We start from the raw sequence: 18818 nt of genomic DNA, 5'->3' as shown, positions 1-18818 counted from the left end.
ATATTTCGCTCTTGTGAGAGAACAGATGACATTTCCCCGGAATTTGGCAGTTGGTTGGTTTTTACTGGAGATTTTAAACGAACGCACCTATTGAGAGAGCAAAAATGACAGCTGAAGTTGCAAGTTTTTAATGAATTTTTACTGGATAAATTTTTACTTGTAACAATTTGCCAGTACTTCCAGCTGATCCCATGTTTCTGATTGCACGTTGTTGTGCACGTCCACATGAGCCCATGGCTTATCCACACTACAATCCAGTGGGCACTGAAAAGGGTTCTAAGGATAATCTACATATGTATGTATACAAGTATGTTTTCTCAGTTAACGCTTAAACTAACGATTATTACCAGTAAGCAGATTTAATGACAGCTGAAGCTGAGTTTAGCAATATTGACACCGACACACCAGCGGTGGAGATGTGTCTGCTTAATAAATTGAGCTACTGTAAACATTTGGTAAGTCAACAAACACGACTTGGTTAAAGCATGTATGTATGTATGTGCATTTGTACTTATGCATGTGTGGGTTTGTATATATATACAAAGGTATGTATGTATTTACTATACAATTTTTTTTTTAATTTAAATTTTAAAGACATAAATTTGGATATGCAATCACTAGCATTTTGTACATTTATTAGCACTGTTGCCAACTTGGTGCTCTTCGCACTAAATTTAGTGCTTTTCTTTATTCAAACCGCGAAAATTTTAGAGTTTAGTTCTTGGTGCTTGTGTTTATAAGTTTTGTAAGAAACTTTACAAAAATCGAAATGAAATCATGTCACAATGACAATCATGAGCGAGAACAACAATATACATAAGTATGTGGCAGTCAGGAAAAATTAATCAATGTTGCTTACATTTAAGCGAAAGGGCAACGCTGGACACAGCTGCAAATTAGAAAAATAAGAACAAGAATCTTAAAGTTGCTTGAACGAAAATATTTGAATTTATAGAAAACAGAATAGATTCGACCGTTGAGCAAAATACCTTGATTTTTATCAATTTAAATTGGCATCCCTACAATAAAATTTTTCATGCACATAAATACAAAGTCCATTAAATACTCCAACAAAAATTTGGTGCTTTTTTTGAGAAAAAAACGCGATTTTTCTTGGGTTTTAGTGCTTTTTCAAATGCAAAACTTGGCAACACTGTTAATTAGTGTCTGTATTCATTTTTTTATTTGCTTGTAAATTGCATAATTCGGTTAGTCGTTAAGAGCAATGGCAACAACCAACAACAATAACGAAAAGTGCAATTAATGAAAGCAATGCTTGGACAAATTTTGCACGAACTCATCAAATACCAAACAATAAATGCTTTAATGAAAGGGAAGTTTATGAAAAATCTTAAGATACATTGTAGAAAAAAAGTATAAACAAACCGGTGGCATAAACGATCAGTGGCCAACTTGTTGTGGCCACAATGGCACAACGGTCAACAGCACCAAAGTCACACTGACCAACAACAGCTGAGCTGTGGAAGCCGGTTTCTTATTTGGTTTAAAATTTAGTTTTTTGTTTCTTTTCTTCTTGTTTTTTTTTTTGAATTTTTTTGTATGCTTAGCATGCTAATAGTCGGAAGTTTAGGGCCTAATGCTGATGCTGCTGCTGCCATATGCTGCAACGCGTCTTCACTGCCGCCGTTGGCGCCTATCGCGCACGCAAACTGTTACAGCACTAGGCCTCTCATAGTTTTCGCATATAAAAGCACGCATCGCATTGGTTAAAACATCAGTTGTTTAGTTGACTCTCTCGACTTCCATATCAGTTAAGCACAGAGACAACAACATGAAGGTGTGTAAACAAATCAGGGATCAAGTGGATTATCAATAGCTAAGAAAATTCTTCACAGGACTTTCTATAAATGGATTACTACTATTATTTAAAAATTTGACTTTATACTCTTCTCCTTCTGTTTCAGGTATTCGTTTGTTTACTGGCTGTTTGTGCCATTGCCAATGCTGGCATCATTGGCGGCGGTGGTGGCGGTTGGTCTGGTGGTGGGGGCGGCGGTGGTCATGGTGGAGGTGTCAAGATTGTTAAGATCATCGATGTTGGTTCTGGTGGCCACGGCGGCGGTGGAGGCTGGTCTGGTGGTGGTGGCGGTGGCGGTTGGGGTGGTGGTGGTGGTTATGGCGGCGGCGGCGGCGGCGGCGGCGGTGATATCAAAATCATTAAAGTCATTTCTCAAGGAGGTGGTGGTGGCGGCGGCGGCGGTTGGTCCGGCGGCGGCGGCGGTGGTGGCTGGTCTGGTGGTGGTGGTGGTGGTGGCGGCCACGGTGGTGGTGTCAAAATCATCAAAGTCATCTCGGAAGGAGGTGGTGGTGGCGGCGGTGGCGGTTGGTCCAGTGGAGGTGGTGGTGGCTGGTCTGGTGGCTGGGGTAAATAAAATGATCGCTAAAACAATGCAGTTCGAAAAGCCCCCTTTGTGATATGTATCAATCTAAATGTGTTCAAAGTTTTTATTTTTGTGGATTTTAAAATACTACGAAATTGTTGCAGCCCTCTTTGCAACGCCCGCGCCGCCATAAACATTTTCATTCACCACACTAACTACTGCTTTACGTCGCCAACCATGCGATTTGGAGAATTTAACGGGTGTTAAGAGCCGATCAAACGCAACATAAGCGCAATCGCCCGATAGTATGCTTCTATAATACTCATACATCTAGTTAAATTAACAGACCTCTTAAGTACATACGCACCAACACTTTTACACATGTAAATATTTCACATAAGAAGATCGTTTTTATTTTATAGAAAAATATATGAAATTTAAAAAATTCATTTGTTTTCTTTATTTTACCGATTTCAAAAAGGGGGAGGTTATCAATTCTTCGGAATATTATTTTTTTATGTGTGTTCCCGCATAATTTTGGACCATGTTAACCGATTTATATAATTAAATTTTTTAAAGGAAAAGTGAACGTCACAGGTGGTCCCATACTAATTTCGTTTAGATCCGATCATTGGAACATGTATAAATAAACAGTAGTCTTAAATTTTTATATGAGAATTGAAGTGCGTTTTTTTGCTTAAAAATTACTTGCTAAACAAAAGATGTATTAGTAAATAGTAGCTAAATAACTTTACTCCCCCATTTTTTTAATCTTTGTGCAACTTCGTATCCCTCTCGAACATTGAATCATTCCGTCTGTTATGCGAAAATTTGACCGGTGGTGCCTATTTATGTTGCAGATGTTTTTGGTCAGACGCTTCTTTCACAATTTGCAATAAGAGTATACATATATCTCTTGAAGCCATGGCCTGTTTACCACATTTTTTTGAAATTATAGTGATTTACAAATAGTGCTGCCCATAAGTTGAATGAAAGATAAAAAGCGTAGTAAAAATAGGATAAAGCGCAGGGGAGTAGCAAATTTTAAAATTTTCGAAAAATCGTAGCAAGGTAACACGCCATTTTTTGTTTAAATAGCTGTTGCTGTTTTTATCATTTGGCGATTCGCTTAATTAGATGCGTTCCAGGGAGAGTAGAGTTTGGTAAAAAGCAAAATATCTCTCACAAGAGAGCGTAACGGGTTATGAACTGAGAAAATCTGCTTCAACGCAAAAAACCCATTTTTCCTGCAAGTATGTAAATGCCAAACGTTTGTTTACAGAATTATTTATTCAAGCAGGCGACAAAGTTCTCACATACTTACTATTCTGCTCAAAATATTGGCTATAATTGACTTCAACTCTGTAATTTATTTTCTACGAATGCAATAATTTATTTTCTATGAATGCTCTTCATTCGACAGTTTACATGAATTTACCAGAATAAAAAGTTCCGACTAAATCCAGCAACTTTTAACTGGGACTAAGCATTAGGGTTTTTTCCAAACCGGGTTTCTCCAGGTTTTTTGGGACATCTATAGGCAGTTTTTTTAAATACTGATTTTTGCATTTCCAATAAACCGGTTTTTCATATCTTACAAATCTTACCTCTCAATAAAAGTTTTGAGTTTTTCGAAGTTTTCAAGGCTTTTAGGAAACTCCTAAATAGTTTTAAATTTACATATATCCTAGGTTATTTATCCTATCATATTTGATTCCAATATTACGGTTTCTACATACGTTTTTGGTCGAGCTTCTCCAATTCGGGTTCTGGTTTTTGATGTTGTGACACAAATGGAGGCATGTATACTTTTAGTCCATCTCCGAAGAAGCTATTTTATGGCACTGAGAGATTGGCCATTGTCGAGGAGCGACCGCTGTTCGCTGTTTGATGTTGCTGGGATCAGAAATTGAATCATGGACCTACGCAATCCACTGCGGCGGCAAGAGCACTACTCAAATACGATGGCAGGCAGAAAAAATTCAATAAGTATTAAAAATAAGTAATTTTTAAGTAAAAACCATAACCGATTTCAATACTCATATAAAAATTTAAGAGTACCTCCTTTGAGGTACCACGATTCCTTAAAAAAAATAATAATTATAGAAATCGGTTAACGTGGTCTAATGTTATGCGGTAACATACATACAAAAATATTCCGATGAATTGATAAAAGAAAAAAAAAGAACTATGAACTAGGTTCAATACATATACGAAAAATTTGTACTTTGAATCTTTGACTATTTTCCCTTACGAGTTCTTAGCTCACAAAACTTGAATCTCTATAGTTGTAGTAACATTAGGGTTGCCAGATTTGTTTTGCACGAAATCAGTACCTTGGAGTTTTTCATGCTATAAAAATCAGTACTTTTCAGTACATTCAAAGTAAAATTATGAATGCAAGTAACAGAAAATACATTAAAATGCCAGAGTACTTGTTTTTAACAATATTTTGGTATTGTTGGATAAAAATAAAAATGTTATTAATTTTAACATGACTGTACACATTAACGTGTTTCAGAGTTTAAATAGTCAAAAAGTTGTTTAAAAATTATTTAAAAATTGCTTTAATGTAGACTTCATTCTCTCTTATATTTAAGATCCTTAAAAAAAAAAAATAAAAACTCTTTTACAATGTCAGTAAATTGAGAACAAATAATTGTATTTTGTAGGCCAAACCATTAAATTATTCAAATTTGTTGTTATTTAATTGAAAGTTGTTTTCGAGATAACTAACAACACCCGACAAAAAAATGTCCGCCCCCTTTTTAAATAATTTATTCTCCATAATTTTATCGCAATTGGTACGTAACGCCTCAGCTATATGCCCATGCATATGCATATCAAACATTATCTGAAAAATGTCAACTATAATTAAATTATTTTCTTCTTACTTTTTTACGGTGTAGTATAACGAAGTTCCAACGTTGTGTAGAAACCTTAAAAACCCTAAAGTAAATTGTTTGTGTAAAATAATATTACAAAGGTTCAAAATATCGTAGAACAATTTCGAGTATACAAATGTGAATGTTTTTCATGCTCTGTATGAATCTCTTACGATTTCAAAATGTTTGAGCGGTATCTATAAAAATTATAACTAAGAATTACATTTCGATTTTAAATGAATCGCTCAAAAAAAATCATATATCGAGTTATATTTTTTTGATCAAAAATAAAACTCATTTTTCGAGTGTTATTTTTTTGCTCTAAAGTAATAATTATTTTGTGAGTTATTTTCTTTTGGGTTAAAAATAATTATTATATTATGAGTTTTATATTTTTGATCAGAAATAATCATTATTTTTTTAGTTTTATTTTTTCATCAAAAATAATGATTATTCTTTGAGTTTTATTACTTTGATCGGAAATAAAACTCATTCCTTGAGCATTATTTTTTCTCTCAGAAATAAAAATTAACTTTTGATTTTTATTTTTTTTTTAAGTTGTAATTTATGACTGAAATATACATTTTAATTAACAAATAAAATAATAAATTGAACATTTAAAATCAATTAATAATTTACACCAACTTGTACAAATGTACTCATGCGATGTCCCTCCTAATATATTTACATTCATGCAAATGTACGTACATATGTACAATACAACAATAATAATTTCATTCATAAACGCATGCGCAAGGTCAAACTCATTCATTCATAATTCAATGGACACTCATCTCCCCGCAAACGCATCGCCAACAAGCGCAATGTCTACGCGAGGGCCACAAAAATTCTAAAATGTAAAATTGAAGAAATCATAGTCAGTCAAATGAAAAGTAAAATCTGAGGTGGTTTGTAAAAATAACTTATCTCGAGCTTAGCCATTAATTAGTGGCTTGGGATTTTATTTTAATAAAAAACATAATATACATACATGTTTTGCACAAATGGCCCATGATATTTTGATCTAAAGTCAAAACTTCTAGAATGTAAGAAAGACGGAGACAACTTATGTCTCCCATTTACGCGTTTATTTTTTGCATGAATATGAACAAAAAATTGGAAAAAAATTATTCTTACCCTATGAAAACAAAACGTATGCAAATGTATACACAAATTAGGGCATTCAATCCCGGGATTCCCGGACAATTTTCTATCCCGATCCCGAGATTTTTACTAATTCATTTACAGAATGAAAATAAGAATTCATTTGACGTGAAGCACAAGACATACAGAACACCAAAATTTGGATTCAAAGTGAACTTGAGCCATTTGCACTTGGAAGTGAATTTCAGGACCCGCCCGAATAACTGTACTGGTTCAAATATTTTGTGCAAGAACTGTGTAATATCGAAAAATCTGGTAGCAATTGAAAACACAAAGCTTTTACAGTGTGGTAGGAGTTGTTCTTCATTTTACTTTGCTGGCCCTTTTTGGAAAAGAATTTCTGCAAATATGAGTAAATGTTTTTGACAAGTAATATATATATTTTAGAAGAAAAATATTTAAACATTAAGTTACTAGTTTACTAAGGCGCATTATGCGGGAAAATTTTCCTTAAATTCGGTCCAAATTTCAAAATATAGTGGAGCCTTTTACGATACTTAGGGCCAGTTTTTCAGTAACAGGTTAAACTGAGATTAAGTAAACTGAGTTTAAATTGAACAGTTGACTGACATTTGATTGGCTGATCTTAGTTTAAACCAGCCAGATCGGGCGTTTAAACTTAGTTTAAACCACGCTGTGTACTGAAAAACAGGCCCTAAAAGTGAAAACCCCAGAGCGCGTAGGCTTTTATTTAAAAAGTTATTAACTTTTAAAGTTGCACAATTCACCATAAAAATTTCATTGATTACATGGAAGTGATGAAAATGAACACAGATATTGGTGCTACCAGATGATGAGAATAGTAAAAAAAGTGGGGGGTTTTTGTATTCACCTTATATTGAAATACTGTTTATATAAAAATAGCGACGCAGGTGAAGTATTGATTTTAATAAAAATTTTCATTTATCGAATTATCGATTTTTATTAGAAAGCGCCGCAGGGAAATTTTATGATTATTTAATAATCGAAGTATGGTTTTTTTTAAAGCGCCCGACCACCTAGGCTTCTTATTGGTCCCTAGGGACCCTTTAGGCAAAGAACATAGTGACGCGATAAAGAGAGCGACAAGACATTTTCTGATAATAGCGAAGAAAGAGACAAGAAACGTCAAAACATAGTTAAGCAACCATCAGCTCAGAAAGCAACGAAAACAATTTTTTTTTGGTTTTCGTCGCTATGCTCTTTGTCGCTTTCTTCGCTTTTCGCTTGACTATGTGCTGCCACATTGAAAAATAAAGGTTTGTTTTTGTCGCTGTTATCCGAAAATGTCTTGTCGCTCTCTTTGTCGCATCACTATGTTTTTTGCCTTAGAAAAATGGCCGAAATTTCAAGTTTTACTTGCGTCCACATTATTTTTGCGTAGAATTCCTTCCTGCGTAGGATTATAACCCTTACCAAATAGAATTCTCCCTTTGGTGTGCACCAATTGGGGCTACCGCACAATGATGTAGCCTTGGGAAAGGATAACGTAACTAAAATTCCCTTTCTGTGTGGTAAACCTGGGTCTTTATGCAGAGCTCTTTGTTAACATATTTTAAAAACACATTACACTCATTTATTTCCTACTGTTATCGAGATCATTATGAAATAGTGGTAGATTGTTGAAAATCCCATCGTTTTAATTTGTTGAATTTTCAACCATGTGGTAGCACCTTTTATATTCACCATCTCAGCCATTTTGATTTGTTTGCTTGTTTACTTTGTCAAATAGAAGTTAAATAATTAAACGCGTTTTATTTTGTTAAAAAATAAAATAAAATACATTTAATGTACATAAAATACACGTGAACATTGCAAAGATCATATATTTATAAAAATATAAGTGTTAAGTGCTCTTTTTCATATGAAACTTTGCTAGTGAAACTGCAAAGAATTTACCAACGAATTAGTTAAATACTATTACTAATAATGGTAAAATAGTGATAAATAATGTAAATATATACGATTCTTAACATAACATATAAAAGCAAAGATATCTTATTAAACTAATGCATTTTTATATTAAAGTACACTAACAACAATCGGCTCTTGTTGACAAACACTGCACTTTCACAAATAAGCACCTCCATATTTTACACATGCACTGAATATTCTATCTTTTACACCTTAATTTATATATTTTCTAAATTAAATTAGATTTTTTCAACCATTTGTGCAAAATAACCACAGAAATTCACATTTGCCGCTTTTCTTCTGTTTTGCTGTCTTTTCAGTATTCGAAGCGAAAAAAAATTTGCCGCGGACAGAGTCAAAACGGAGACGAATTCCTGTTGCAAACGTTTCAGATACGGTCAAAATCGACGCGGCACATTTTTAAAGTACCGAGTTGTCCCTTCTTATAAATTTACCTTCGATGAATTAAAAATTCATTTACGAAACTTGACGTCAAAATTTCTATTGCAAACGTTGCAGAATCACTCGCTACACTTACGTTCTTTGGTGGTACATTTTCAAAGTAACGAGTTGTCCTCTTAGGTTGCCTCCAGAAAAGTTGCCGTGTGTAAATGAGCACTTAGCGCCCTTGCCCAACACTTACTTGGTTTCGGTGCAACCGTGGTTCTATCAAAAATGGCGGCGAAGAGAAAGATTTCACCACACTACCACTCCAATAGTGTACTCACTCTCCCACCACGGAATATTGGGTAAGTTAAAGGGAGAAAGTATAAGTATTCTACGAAGATGGTGGACAGCAGAGGAGCAAATAACACACACAAGAACAACCAGAAAAATCAAGTGTCATATCAATAGGAAAAGCAAGCAGCGCAGATAAAAGAAATTTTAGCCCCAATTATAATAAAAATTTCTTATCCAATAATTTGCAAAAAAAGTATATAAATTGAAAGAAATTTGTAAGTGTGAACTGGGACGTTTCATATAAAGTAAAAAAGCGAAGAAAGTCTTTAAAAACTGCTCGAAAAACGTAAGCAAGGGCGAGCACGTTCCAGTAGAGCCGTATTGAAGTTTCGCTTTTTTACCGACGACGAAGTTTGAGTCGACGACGTCCCTCCCAGAAAAAGTGATTTCTGAGGAAAACGAAGAAGTTTTGAAAGCCCAAAGACTTGGTTACCACTTGATATAGCCAAGAAAAACTTGGGTGAATATTTTGGTCGAAAGTAACCAAGATAGCGGTAGAATTGTTGAGTAGCGCAAAAGAGCCCTACATATTTGTCGAAGTCGGGTGCAGCGGCGCAACGAAGAAAAAAAATTGGACGAAAAAACTTTGCATTGATGGTAATGCATGCTAGAAAACCACAACGTGTGAACGATGGGTAAATTGATTTTATATTTATATTTATTGAATATATTTTGCAAATATCTTATGGGGGTAGCAATTTACATCAAAGGGTCAGGTATACACAATACCCCGAAATATCTTTGCGGACGCAGGCCAATGCACAACAATTTTTCAGGGGGAAAATTTTTTTGCTGGCATTTTCCCGTTGTATGTCATTCTCCGGCCATCCGTGTGGCTTTGATTTCATTGTGTGCTTTGCATGAATTTCTTCTTGCACCTTGGCTGATTATCTGCTGTTTGTCTACTTCATCAATTCCGATTGTCTTGTGTTCCTACATTCGTTCTTTTCCAATTTCTTCTGATGGAATATCATAAGGCGAAGAGGAAAAAATGTCTGAATATTGAGACGACTAAGATTTATTTAAAGTTATCACAATCTGTGCATTGAAAAATTGTTAAAAAATTGTTGAAGAGCTTCTAAAAGTAGTTTGCTTCATGCTGATAGCAATATTTTTGTCAAAAGTATCGGCGTAAATATATAAATAATGATGGACGACATCTAACTCTGGGAATTTCCAATTGTACATGGTTAAAAAGTACATATATCTATGTATATGTACTGCTGCTGCTGCCGCTGATGTGATTTCTACAACTGCTGCACCTTTCCATCACGAATCGTCGTTGACGTTGCCATTACTTAGCTTTAGCCTTTGCTACATATTTTTCTCATATGCGGTAATTATTTTCAACAATTTTCTTTTACTTCTGTATTTTTCTTCAATCAGAACATATAGATATATTGATATAAGACATTAATTAACTTCATGAGGTGCAGATGATTGATTCAGGCAAAAATTTCGGTATTTGATAAAGTCTGCCAACTTTAATAGTATGTCCGCCCACTGCCGGTTAATATACATATTTCTTGCTTATTTCGTTTACGAAAACGGAAATAACCTAAGCACAAAAATGTATGTAGAAACGTAGTTTTTCTTTTGGAATGTTGTTTATAACAAAATAATTGCGTAAAATCATAAATGAAGCACATTTCGCGGCCGCTGCGGTGCAGTGCTTAGCAGTGCGGGCTACCATTCCGCAGAGCCTGGGTTCAAACCTGGTTCAACGCAACTCCAAAAAAAAAATAAAAATACGGTCGCCACTCGGCTGTCAATGGCAAAACCTCCTAGTGCAGGGGCGGCGAAACTTTATATATATTGTGCCATTATTTCCAAAGAATTATTCACTGGAGCCATTTCGGGCCAAAAATAAGTCATGACTTATCACCGTTCTGGGAAACATTAGTTGACACTTAAACCGTAAAAAAAACGAATTAGTCTTAATTGTCTTTGTGTACTTCGTCTGCAGACAGCTAATACATATGTATGTCTGGAATTGAATTCCAAGTTTTCAAAATTTTAGTATTTGCATTTTTGCTCATATTGGGCGACTCTAATTCGATTGATTCTAACTGTTTGCTTGTTTCGCCTAAGTTTTTAGTCCATATTGAATTACACTGGAACTCAATCAGCTGCATTTCAAAATCTTTCTAGCTAATGAAATTTGAAATAGGTTCACTTTATCAAGTTATATGGTATCAGGATACATAATAAATTTGAGTGTCCATAAATCCTTGAATTCATAAAACTTCGATGAAAATTCGTCCATGAGTGAATTTATTATCAAAGAAAACACTTCAGTGACTTCATCTAAATCCAAATCTGAATTTTAATTTGTTAAGTTTGGCAAAAATTTTTAATTTTTGGAAACCATGGGGAATATTCATTGTCAAAATAAAGACGACACTAAAGTTAGTTGCAGCTTTTTGACATAATTATTTATTTATTTATTCATTCAAAATATTTATTTATTTTTTCATTCAAATTATTTATTTATTTATTCATTCAATAATCAATGTAATATCTGCAAAAAAAGTTGCCACTAAATTTATAGTCAATATTTTTGAGAACTACGCCCATTATATCCCCAAGGGAGGCGAAGCCATGCCTTGGGCACAAAGCTTATTGATGAATGATGCCTTAGAACTCAAGAATCGAATGTCTTATGTGGATTTTGTTGGTTGCTGTCTATATTTTTGGCTTTTCTGACCAGTTTTCTTGGGTTGATCTCCAATTTAAACAAAAAAAAGAAGAAATTGTGTCGATTAGGTAGTATCCCAGAAGATAATTTAGGTAGGCCTTCTTGAGTAAAGCCATTCTAACAGGCTGAAAAAAGTGCTTCCTTGCATGCCTTCTAGAAGGGATTATCCATTTACAATCTACGCGAATTCATAAATAAATATTATTTAGCATTACAAATAAATTTCATTAAACATTAAGTTGCAATAACACATATTTGATATGAAATAAATAAATAAATACTTCAAAGTTGTATGATTTTTATAAATTAAAGAAGCACCTATAAAAGACCTCCTCCAAAAGGCCTTCTTAGGCAGCGAAAGAAGAAACCCTTCAATTTGTGCCACTCCATTCAAAAAAGAAAGGAGAAAGGAATGTAGAGTGCAACGCCTCCTTAAATTATCTACTGGGATACTACTACTGATAATTGAGCAAATGAGTCGTCAATTAATACCGTACCCAAATTTCTTTGTTGCGTGCCATCAATGGGACGCGTGCCTGAGGTTCGTCAGCCATACCCTAGTATATTTCTGCCATGAAAAAACAGCATCTTATAAAAATACATTTGCCGTTCGCAGTCGGCGTAAAACTGTAAGTCCCTCCCCTTTATGTGACAATATCAAGGCGCACGTCAATAATCGGAGGAGAAGCTCGCCCAAGCTCTTAACTTATGTGCAAGCGCCAATCTATTATTTTTATTATTAATTATTTAAGCGGTTCCGTATGAAATCATTCTTTAGTGTTTTTTATAAATCTTAGAGTAAATTTTGCAGAGGTGCGCACGATCTTCAAAAGTGACAACTCAAAATTACAAGTTCGTCAGAAAAATTAAACCTGGAAGGTCTTCGCTCTTCTGACCCTATCTGCGGGCTTGTTAGTCGAAACGACTAACACCAACTTCGAATTTAAATAACAAACATAAAACAGTTAAAAAGGAAAATACATTTTATGATTTTCCATTCTTTATATCTTTTAAAACATATTAACAAAATATTAAATACATAGTTCGGGTTCAAGTCCCACACACGAGTTTGGAATTTGTCTTTTGATGTTTCCTAGGTTTGTTGCTTTTTATGTCTTTTCATTCCCAAATTTGCATGCCTCAGAAATATCAATTATTGGAAACAAGAGCTTCAATCGTTATAGAAAAAGATGTTACTATGAGCGGATTTTATTGTGTCAGCGATTAAACCGTTAAATTTAAAATGTTTCTACTACATGAAAACGAACGATTCTGCCATTAAATCAAAGGGAGAATTTTGACAATATAAACCCGCATATGTAGAAAGAAACTAGTCGTTTTGTTATTATAGCGTAAAAATATCCCAAATAGTCTTTGGTTGTTGTTGTTGTTGTTGTTGTAGCGACATTCATTAGGCACATCCTCATTCAGCCTACTCAGGTAGGAGTTTAACCTGCTGCAGTAGCCGGAGCGAAGTTGTGCAAGTGTGGTGCGCGTCTCCCGAGGCAGATGAAGCTCCGTCTCGTCAATGTCCGGGGGTGGTGTGCCTAGAACGGCATTCACAGGTCTAGAGTCTACATAACTCGAGACTGAGTCCCTGTGAATGCCGCTCAAGGCCTGTCTGTAGGCTGTCGGGTCCAGTCTTTGGTGAATTTGTTGGGTGACAGTCTTTGTCCAAATATAGATCTCGAGTTCTCCGATTTCGTAGATCCGACCGTCGTGGTAACGATTAGTTTTAATATACGTACATACATATGAACTAACTAATACTCGTACTAGTACATTTAGACAGCAATATACATAAACGAGTCTAAACTCTACATCTCTGCTTCAGAAAAAAGGAATGGAAAAGCGGGAAAAAAGTTCCGATCTCATGGGAGCCGGTTTTGCTTAATTCTGTTACCACTATAAAAATTACTTTTTCGCCAGGCAAGTTTTTACTGGGAGAGTATAACCAGCCGATATTTAAACCCCTGATATACCTTCCAGAGAGGTCATACGCTGAAGTTAGAGGTATGGTTTAGTGGTCTCTTTCAATAATCCCGACCCGGCTAAAGAGTTCTTCGTCCTAACCTTTTAATATTTTTTTTTTACAGTTTATCAACTGAAAGGAATAAATAAAATGAACAATTTTCGAAAAAGCTTGAAAGTTTCCTTATCTTTCGAATTTGAACGCCTGAAATTCAAAAAGTGGTATTACGATTGAAACAAAAAATACATCAACGCAATTAGGCTAAATTAATCTATCGAAAGGTATCCAAAGAAGATTAGTTGTATTCGCTTTTCTGGAGTTTTTTTTTTTGACAACAACTGCAAAATACCTAGAAAAGAGGTTTTTGCCTACAGTATCGGTCATATCTATAGCACGCCATTCCAAAGTGATATTGTGTGCCACTTATGTTTATTTATTTATTTTTAAGCATTTTCAATTAAAATACAGTTCTTTCTCTAACAAAATCCACATAAACCCAAGTTTAAAAACTTATAGAAAACTACAAAAAAGTGCAACAAATTTTCACCTAAATTTCAAACTTTTTCCTCGGAAGTGTTCGAATTTTTCTGAATACACAGTTGTATAGCCCAATCAATTTTAGTCTGATAATGTGCAAGTTTCAAGTGGCTAAAAGTTACCGCTGATTTTTTAGAATTTTTTTCGCCAATGATGTTGCGGTTTTCTTCCATATACAAATAAATTGAGTTTATTCATTATATTTAAGCCANACCCGTTTCCGTAAGATCATCTGCGCACATTATTTCATTTTTTTTTAAACCTTGGGTCGAGTAAAGTTGATGCAGCTAGCAAAACCGAATGTTCGATGGATGGATTTTAGACAACTACAGAAGTCATATTTCTTGAAAATATTTTTACGATTATTTTACAATTAATTAATCGATTGATGAAACACAAAACTACGATCCAATTAAATCGTAAATTGGGCAAACATAATCAATTAATTTAATCAAATGATTAATCGCTGACATCCCTACGTAGAAGACATGACCATTCGGTTCTACGTAACCGGAACGACCCCAATTTATATCAGCAAAAACGCTGTAAAAAGGGCCCATATAATAACTGCGTAATCTAGTTTTGAGCCTAATAAAGGGATAAATAATGATTTTATGGTGTAGGGATTTCCTTAGGAAAGCCAGAAAGGACATAACAAATATGGTTAAACGAAAAACTTCATCAAAAACGATACCTAAATCAAGACAAGATTATTGAATTCGTTCTGCAGAAAGGAAACATCAGACAAAGCATTTATTTCAGGAAAGAGTTTAAGGCATAGCTAAGAATCTGAAAAAGTTGAGTGACTAGACTGATAACAAAGAGTGGCAGATAAAGATGTATCCAATTTATATATAATTCTAAATCAAATGTAGCATTCGCAGTGTGGCCCTTATACACCTAGAATATAAACTAAGTAGGCCTTCTTAAGTGAAGAAGGTCTGAAAATGTGCTTCCCTGCATGCCTTCTAGAAGGGTTTTTTTGCAATTCACGCGAATATGTAAGTTTATATTATTAAAAAGTATGAATGAATTTAAATATGCATTTTAGATTGCAATAAAACATATTTGATATGAACTTTAAATAAATACCTTAAATAAAAATGCTTTTATAAATTAAGTAAGACCCCCCAGGGGTCCACAGGAGACTCGTGGGGGTCCACGAAAATTCATCTGAGCCTTAAAGGCCACCTGCGTAGTAAAAAGAAACGGATGTTGGTATAACACTGATTGAGGCAATGCGGAAATTGCAGGCTACAGGATGGTACGCCACCATTACTTTTGTTGAAGAGATTCTAGAGAGAGAGAGAATTTCCTAAGGGGGATACTGGTTATGCTTCGGTCTTCCAGGCTGAGGTATTTGCAATCCCCAAAGCCATAGACTACGTAGCGGAAAATAGGAGGAGAGGAAAAAGTTTACGCGTCTACAGGTACAGCCAAGCTGCACTTAATGCATTGGCCAGTCCTCCATCTAAGTACTTAAAAACTAGTTCGGCAATGCAAGTCTCGACTAAATTATGTTGATAAAGATAACGAGCTTGCTTTACTCTGGGTGCCGGGCAATTCGGGAGGGCCTGGAAACGAGACATCTGACTCTTTGGCCACAGTTGGCTTAGATCAGGCATTCCTCGATCCGCAACCAGTTATGCCACTCCCCACTTCGACCATCGAAACCACCATAAGAAACTCGATGGATACTTCGTTTGGCGTAAAAAGCTTTGCAGTTTTGTTGTTTCAAGTTTTGTGTTTTAAAAATGGTAGTAACGAATATTTTTCGCATCACTTTAAAACTCGGAGCGATAAAAATGAAAATGATTCCATCAACACAAATAAACGATTTGACAAATACATCAAATGCAAATTCATGAGTGAGCCGAACATGTGAGCAGTTTATTTAGTGTTCTTAAAAAAAATAAATCCTCAGACGAGATAGTTCTTTCATGCCTTTACGAGCTCTGTTAAACTTGCAAGTGAAATCACATTATTTTAATAAATAGAACACAAGAAAATATTTTATTTTTCTTTTTGCCACTCCGAATTTAGTTTTGGAACTCACCCGCGATGCAAAATTACATCGTTAGATTTAATCTTCACATTTTTTGATGATCTTTGGGAATATGGGTCCACCGAAACCAGTAAGGCTTTGATAGGGGCCTACGACAAAAATAAGTTTGGGAACTTCTGGCCTAAGCGATTTTGGCCGAGTTCAACAAAGCACGCCAGTCGTTTCCTTCTGTCTTTCTGTGGGCAAGAATGATTCTGCGTTGTATTTCGATGCTGACATTATTATCGATGTTAATGCTGGTTCCCAAGCAAGCGAATTTCTTCACTTTCTGTTTAAGATACTTCGGCTTGTCCTCGTTTACCATCAGACCCATTCGCTTTGCTTCCTTATCCAACTTGGAAAAGGCAGAACAGACTTCGCGGTTCTTGTTACCGAAGATGTTGCTGTCATCGGCGTACGCCAGCAATTGCACGCTCTTGTAAAATATTGTTGCTGAGCGGTTCAGTTCTGCAGCTCTTATTATCTTCCCCAACATCAGATTAAAGAAATCACATGAATGAGAGTCGCCCTGTCTGGAACACCGTTTGCTAGCAAACGGCTCAGAGAGGTCTTTCCCAATTCTGACAGAGCTGCTGGTATTGCTCAACGTCATTTTACACTGCCGTATCAGTTTCGAGGGTACGCCAAACTCAGACATCGCGGATTATACGCACCTTCTTTTAGTGCTGTCGAAAGTGGCTTTGAAGTCGACAAACAGGTGGTGAGTGTTGATCCTTTTCTCGCGGGTCTTTTCCAACATTTGGCGCATTGTGAATACCTGGTCCATGGTAGATTTGCCAAGTCCAAAGCCACACTGATAAGGTCCAATCAGTTTGTTGACGGTGGGCTTCAGTCTTTCAGACAATACGCTCGATAAGACCTTGTAACCTATGCTTAGAAGGTTGATACCGCGGTAGGTCGCGCGAATGGCAGGGTCGCCTTTCGTGTGGATTGGGCAGAGTACACTTAAATTGCAGTAGTCGGGCATGCGTTTTTTGACGAGGGGTGACTCCGAGGATTTTGGGGTTATTCACCGTCGGTATGTTTCGCCATCGACGTGAATACCCAGTTGCAGTCTGACCTCCTTCGTCCAGATGGTGAAAAGCGTTGCCGAGGATTTCGTTGGGGAGAGGGTAAGGCTCCTTGCAGTGAAGAAGCGAGAAAGCTTGGCGAGATAACCGTTTACTTTCGAGCACAAGTAATCAATTCCATTCCCGGACGCCATAATCGAGCCATCATCAGCATAAGAGACAATAGTGACCCCTTCTGGTGGTTGAGGGAGCTTTGAAATGTAATAATTAAACAATAGCGGGGATAAGACACCACTCTGTAATACCCCCTGTTTAATTTTTCTCAGTTTGCTAGTTTTGACCCTAAAGATTACTGACGAGTGTCAACCACTCAGGTTATTCGCCGACCACCGTTTGAGTCCCTGTGGCAGTGAGGTGGCCTCTACATATATCTTGTAGCAGCGTTGAATGACTGACAGTGTCGCCGCCTTAGATAGCTCTCGCAAGGGCGGTTCGGTTAAGGCTACGAGTTATCTGGGTGTTTATGGCGTTAAGTGCTGTTGTTGTGCTGTGTACTTTACGGAACCCATGCTGATGCTTCGCTGGGGTCAGGTGGTTTGTGTAGTGCGGGAGTAGAAGGGCCTCTAGTGTCGTCGCTGCCAGGGAAAGGGGGGTTATCGGGCGATAAGACGCTCCTTTGTTGGACGTTTTCCCCGGTTTAAGCAGTGGGACCACTCTTCCCATTTGCCAGATGTCTGGAATGATGAGACTGGCCATAGACAGGTTGAGGACCTTGGTTAAATAGTCCACTCCCGCAGGACCCATATTTTTCAGCATCAACATGCAAATTCCATCGGGTCCTATGGCTTTGGAGGTTTTCGCTTTACCTCAGCGCTGGTGAAAACAAGAGGCGCACTTGATTTTGGACGTTTGGCTTTGTCCGCCGGAGGATGCAGTATGAACATGTTCGCGCGCAGCTTTTTACGTCCTTTTTGTTGTGCCTTATAAAAGTTTTCGTACACGTTTTACCTTATACTCCTAGCACGTGCTATAAAAAAATCTTGCTACATACGCTGAATAAATATTTTGTCCATGTTATCTTTTCGTAAGGATTTAAAGCGATTACAAGTTTTCTTGACTTGCCAAAAGTAGTTCTGAAATAAGTCACTTTTCGTGTCCATGCTCCTCAACCACTTACTATCGATTTAAATTTAAAATAAATAATGCCTAAAAGTTTCCAATTAGTAGATGAAGTAAACCTTAAAATAAAATTATTGGCTATAGTGTATTTCTGAAGACACTCTTAAGATTGTTTAGGTGCGACAGTTATTATTTTACACGCTTTATTTGTTATTTTTTTTTTGGTAGTCATTTTTCAACCTAATTTTGTAGGAGTAGAACATTTTTATACCCGAGCGCACTTGTGCACAAGGGTATTATAACTTTGTTCACATAACGGTTGTTTGTAACAGGCAAAACGAATCGAGATAGATATAGACAAATGTATACATAAATGATCAGAATGAAAAGAG

At 36.0% G+C, this 18818-nt stretch overlaps 2 protein-coding genes across 7 annotated transcripts in view; both read left to right on the top strand.

Annotated features, from left to right (window-relative positions):
• The first annotated feature begins 1792 nt into the window (after positions 1-1792).
• On the top strand, positions 1793-2739 carry LOC108373166 (glycine-rich cell wall structural protein 1.0-like). The gene is made up of 2 exons (XM_017629017.1): positions 1793-1798; positions 1926-2739. Exons 1-2 carry the CDS (start codon positions 1793-1795, stop codon positions 2391-2393), a joined length of 474 nt encoding a protein of 157 aa, XP_017484506.1. The 3' UTR covers positions 2394-2739.
• Positions 2740-9062: 6323 nt separating this feature from the next.
• Positions 9063-18818, top strand: part of LOC108373167 (WW domain-containing adapter protein with coiled-coil-like) — a 22422-nt gene continuing 12666 nt past the window's right edge. For 4 of the 6 annotated variants that reach the window (XR_001848938.1, XM_017629021.1, XM_017629019.1 and 1 more), the window contains exon 1: positions 9063-9660. Coding sequence is in view for 2 of the 6 variants with exons in the window: in XM_017629021.1 (XP_017484510.1) it covers positions 9620-9660 (41 nt within the window). In the remaining 4 variants the exon portion in view is untranslated. Of the gene's footprint in view, positions 9661-9703; positions 10362-18818 lie in introns of those variants that run through there. The other 2 variants (XM_017629022.1, XM_017629020.1) reach the window with 2 other exon arrangements.

This window comes from Rhagoletis zephyria, unplaced genomic scaffold (genome assembly GCF_001687245.7).
Source record: "Rhagoletis zephyria isolate East Lansing unplaced genomic scaffold, Rhagoletis_zephyria_1.1 Rzeph_scaffold_06435, whole genome shotgun sequence".
Classification (NCBI taxonomy): Eukaryota; Metazoa; Arthropoda; class Insecta; order Diptera; family Tephritidae; genus Rhagoletis; species Rhagoletis zephyria.
This window is presented reverse-complemented; position numbering and strand designations above follow the sequence as displayed.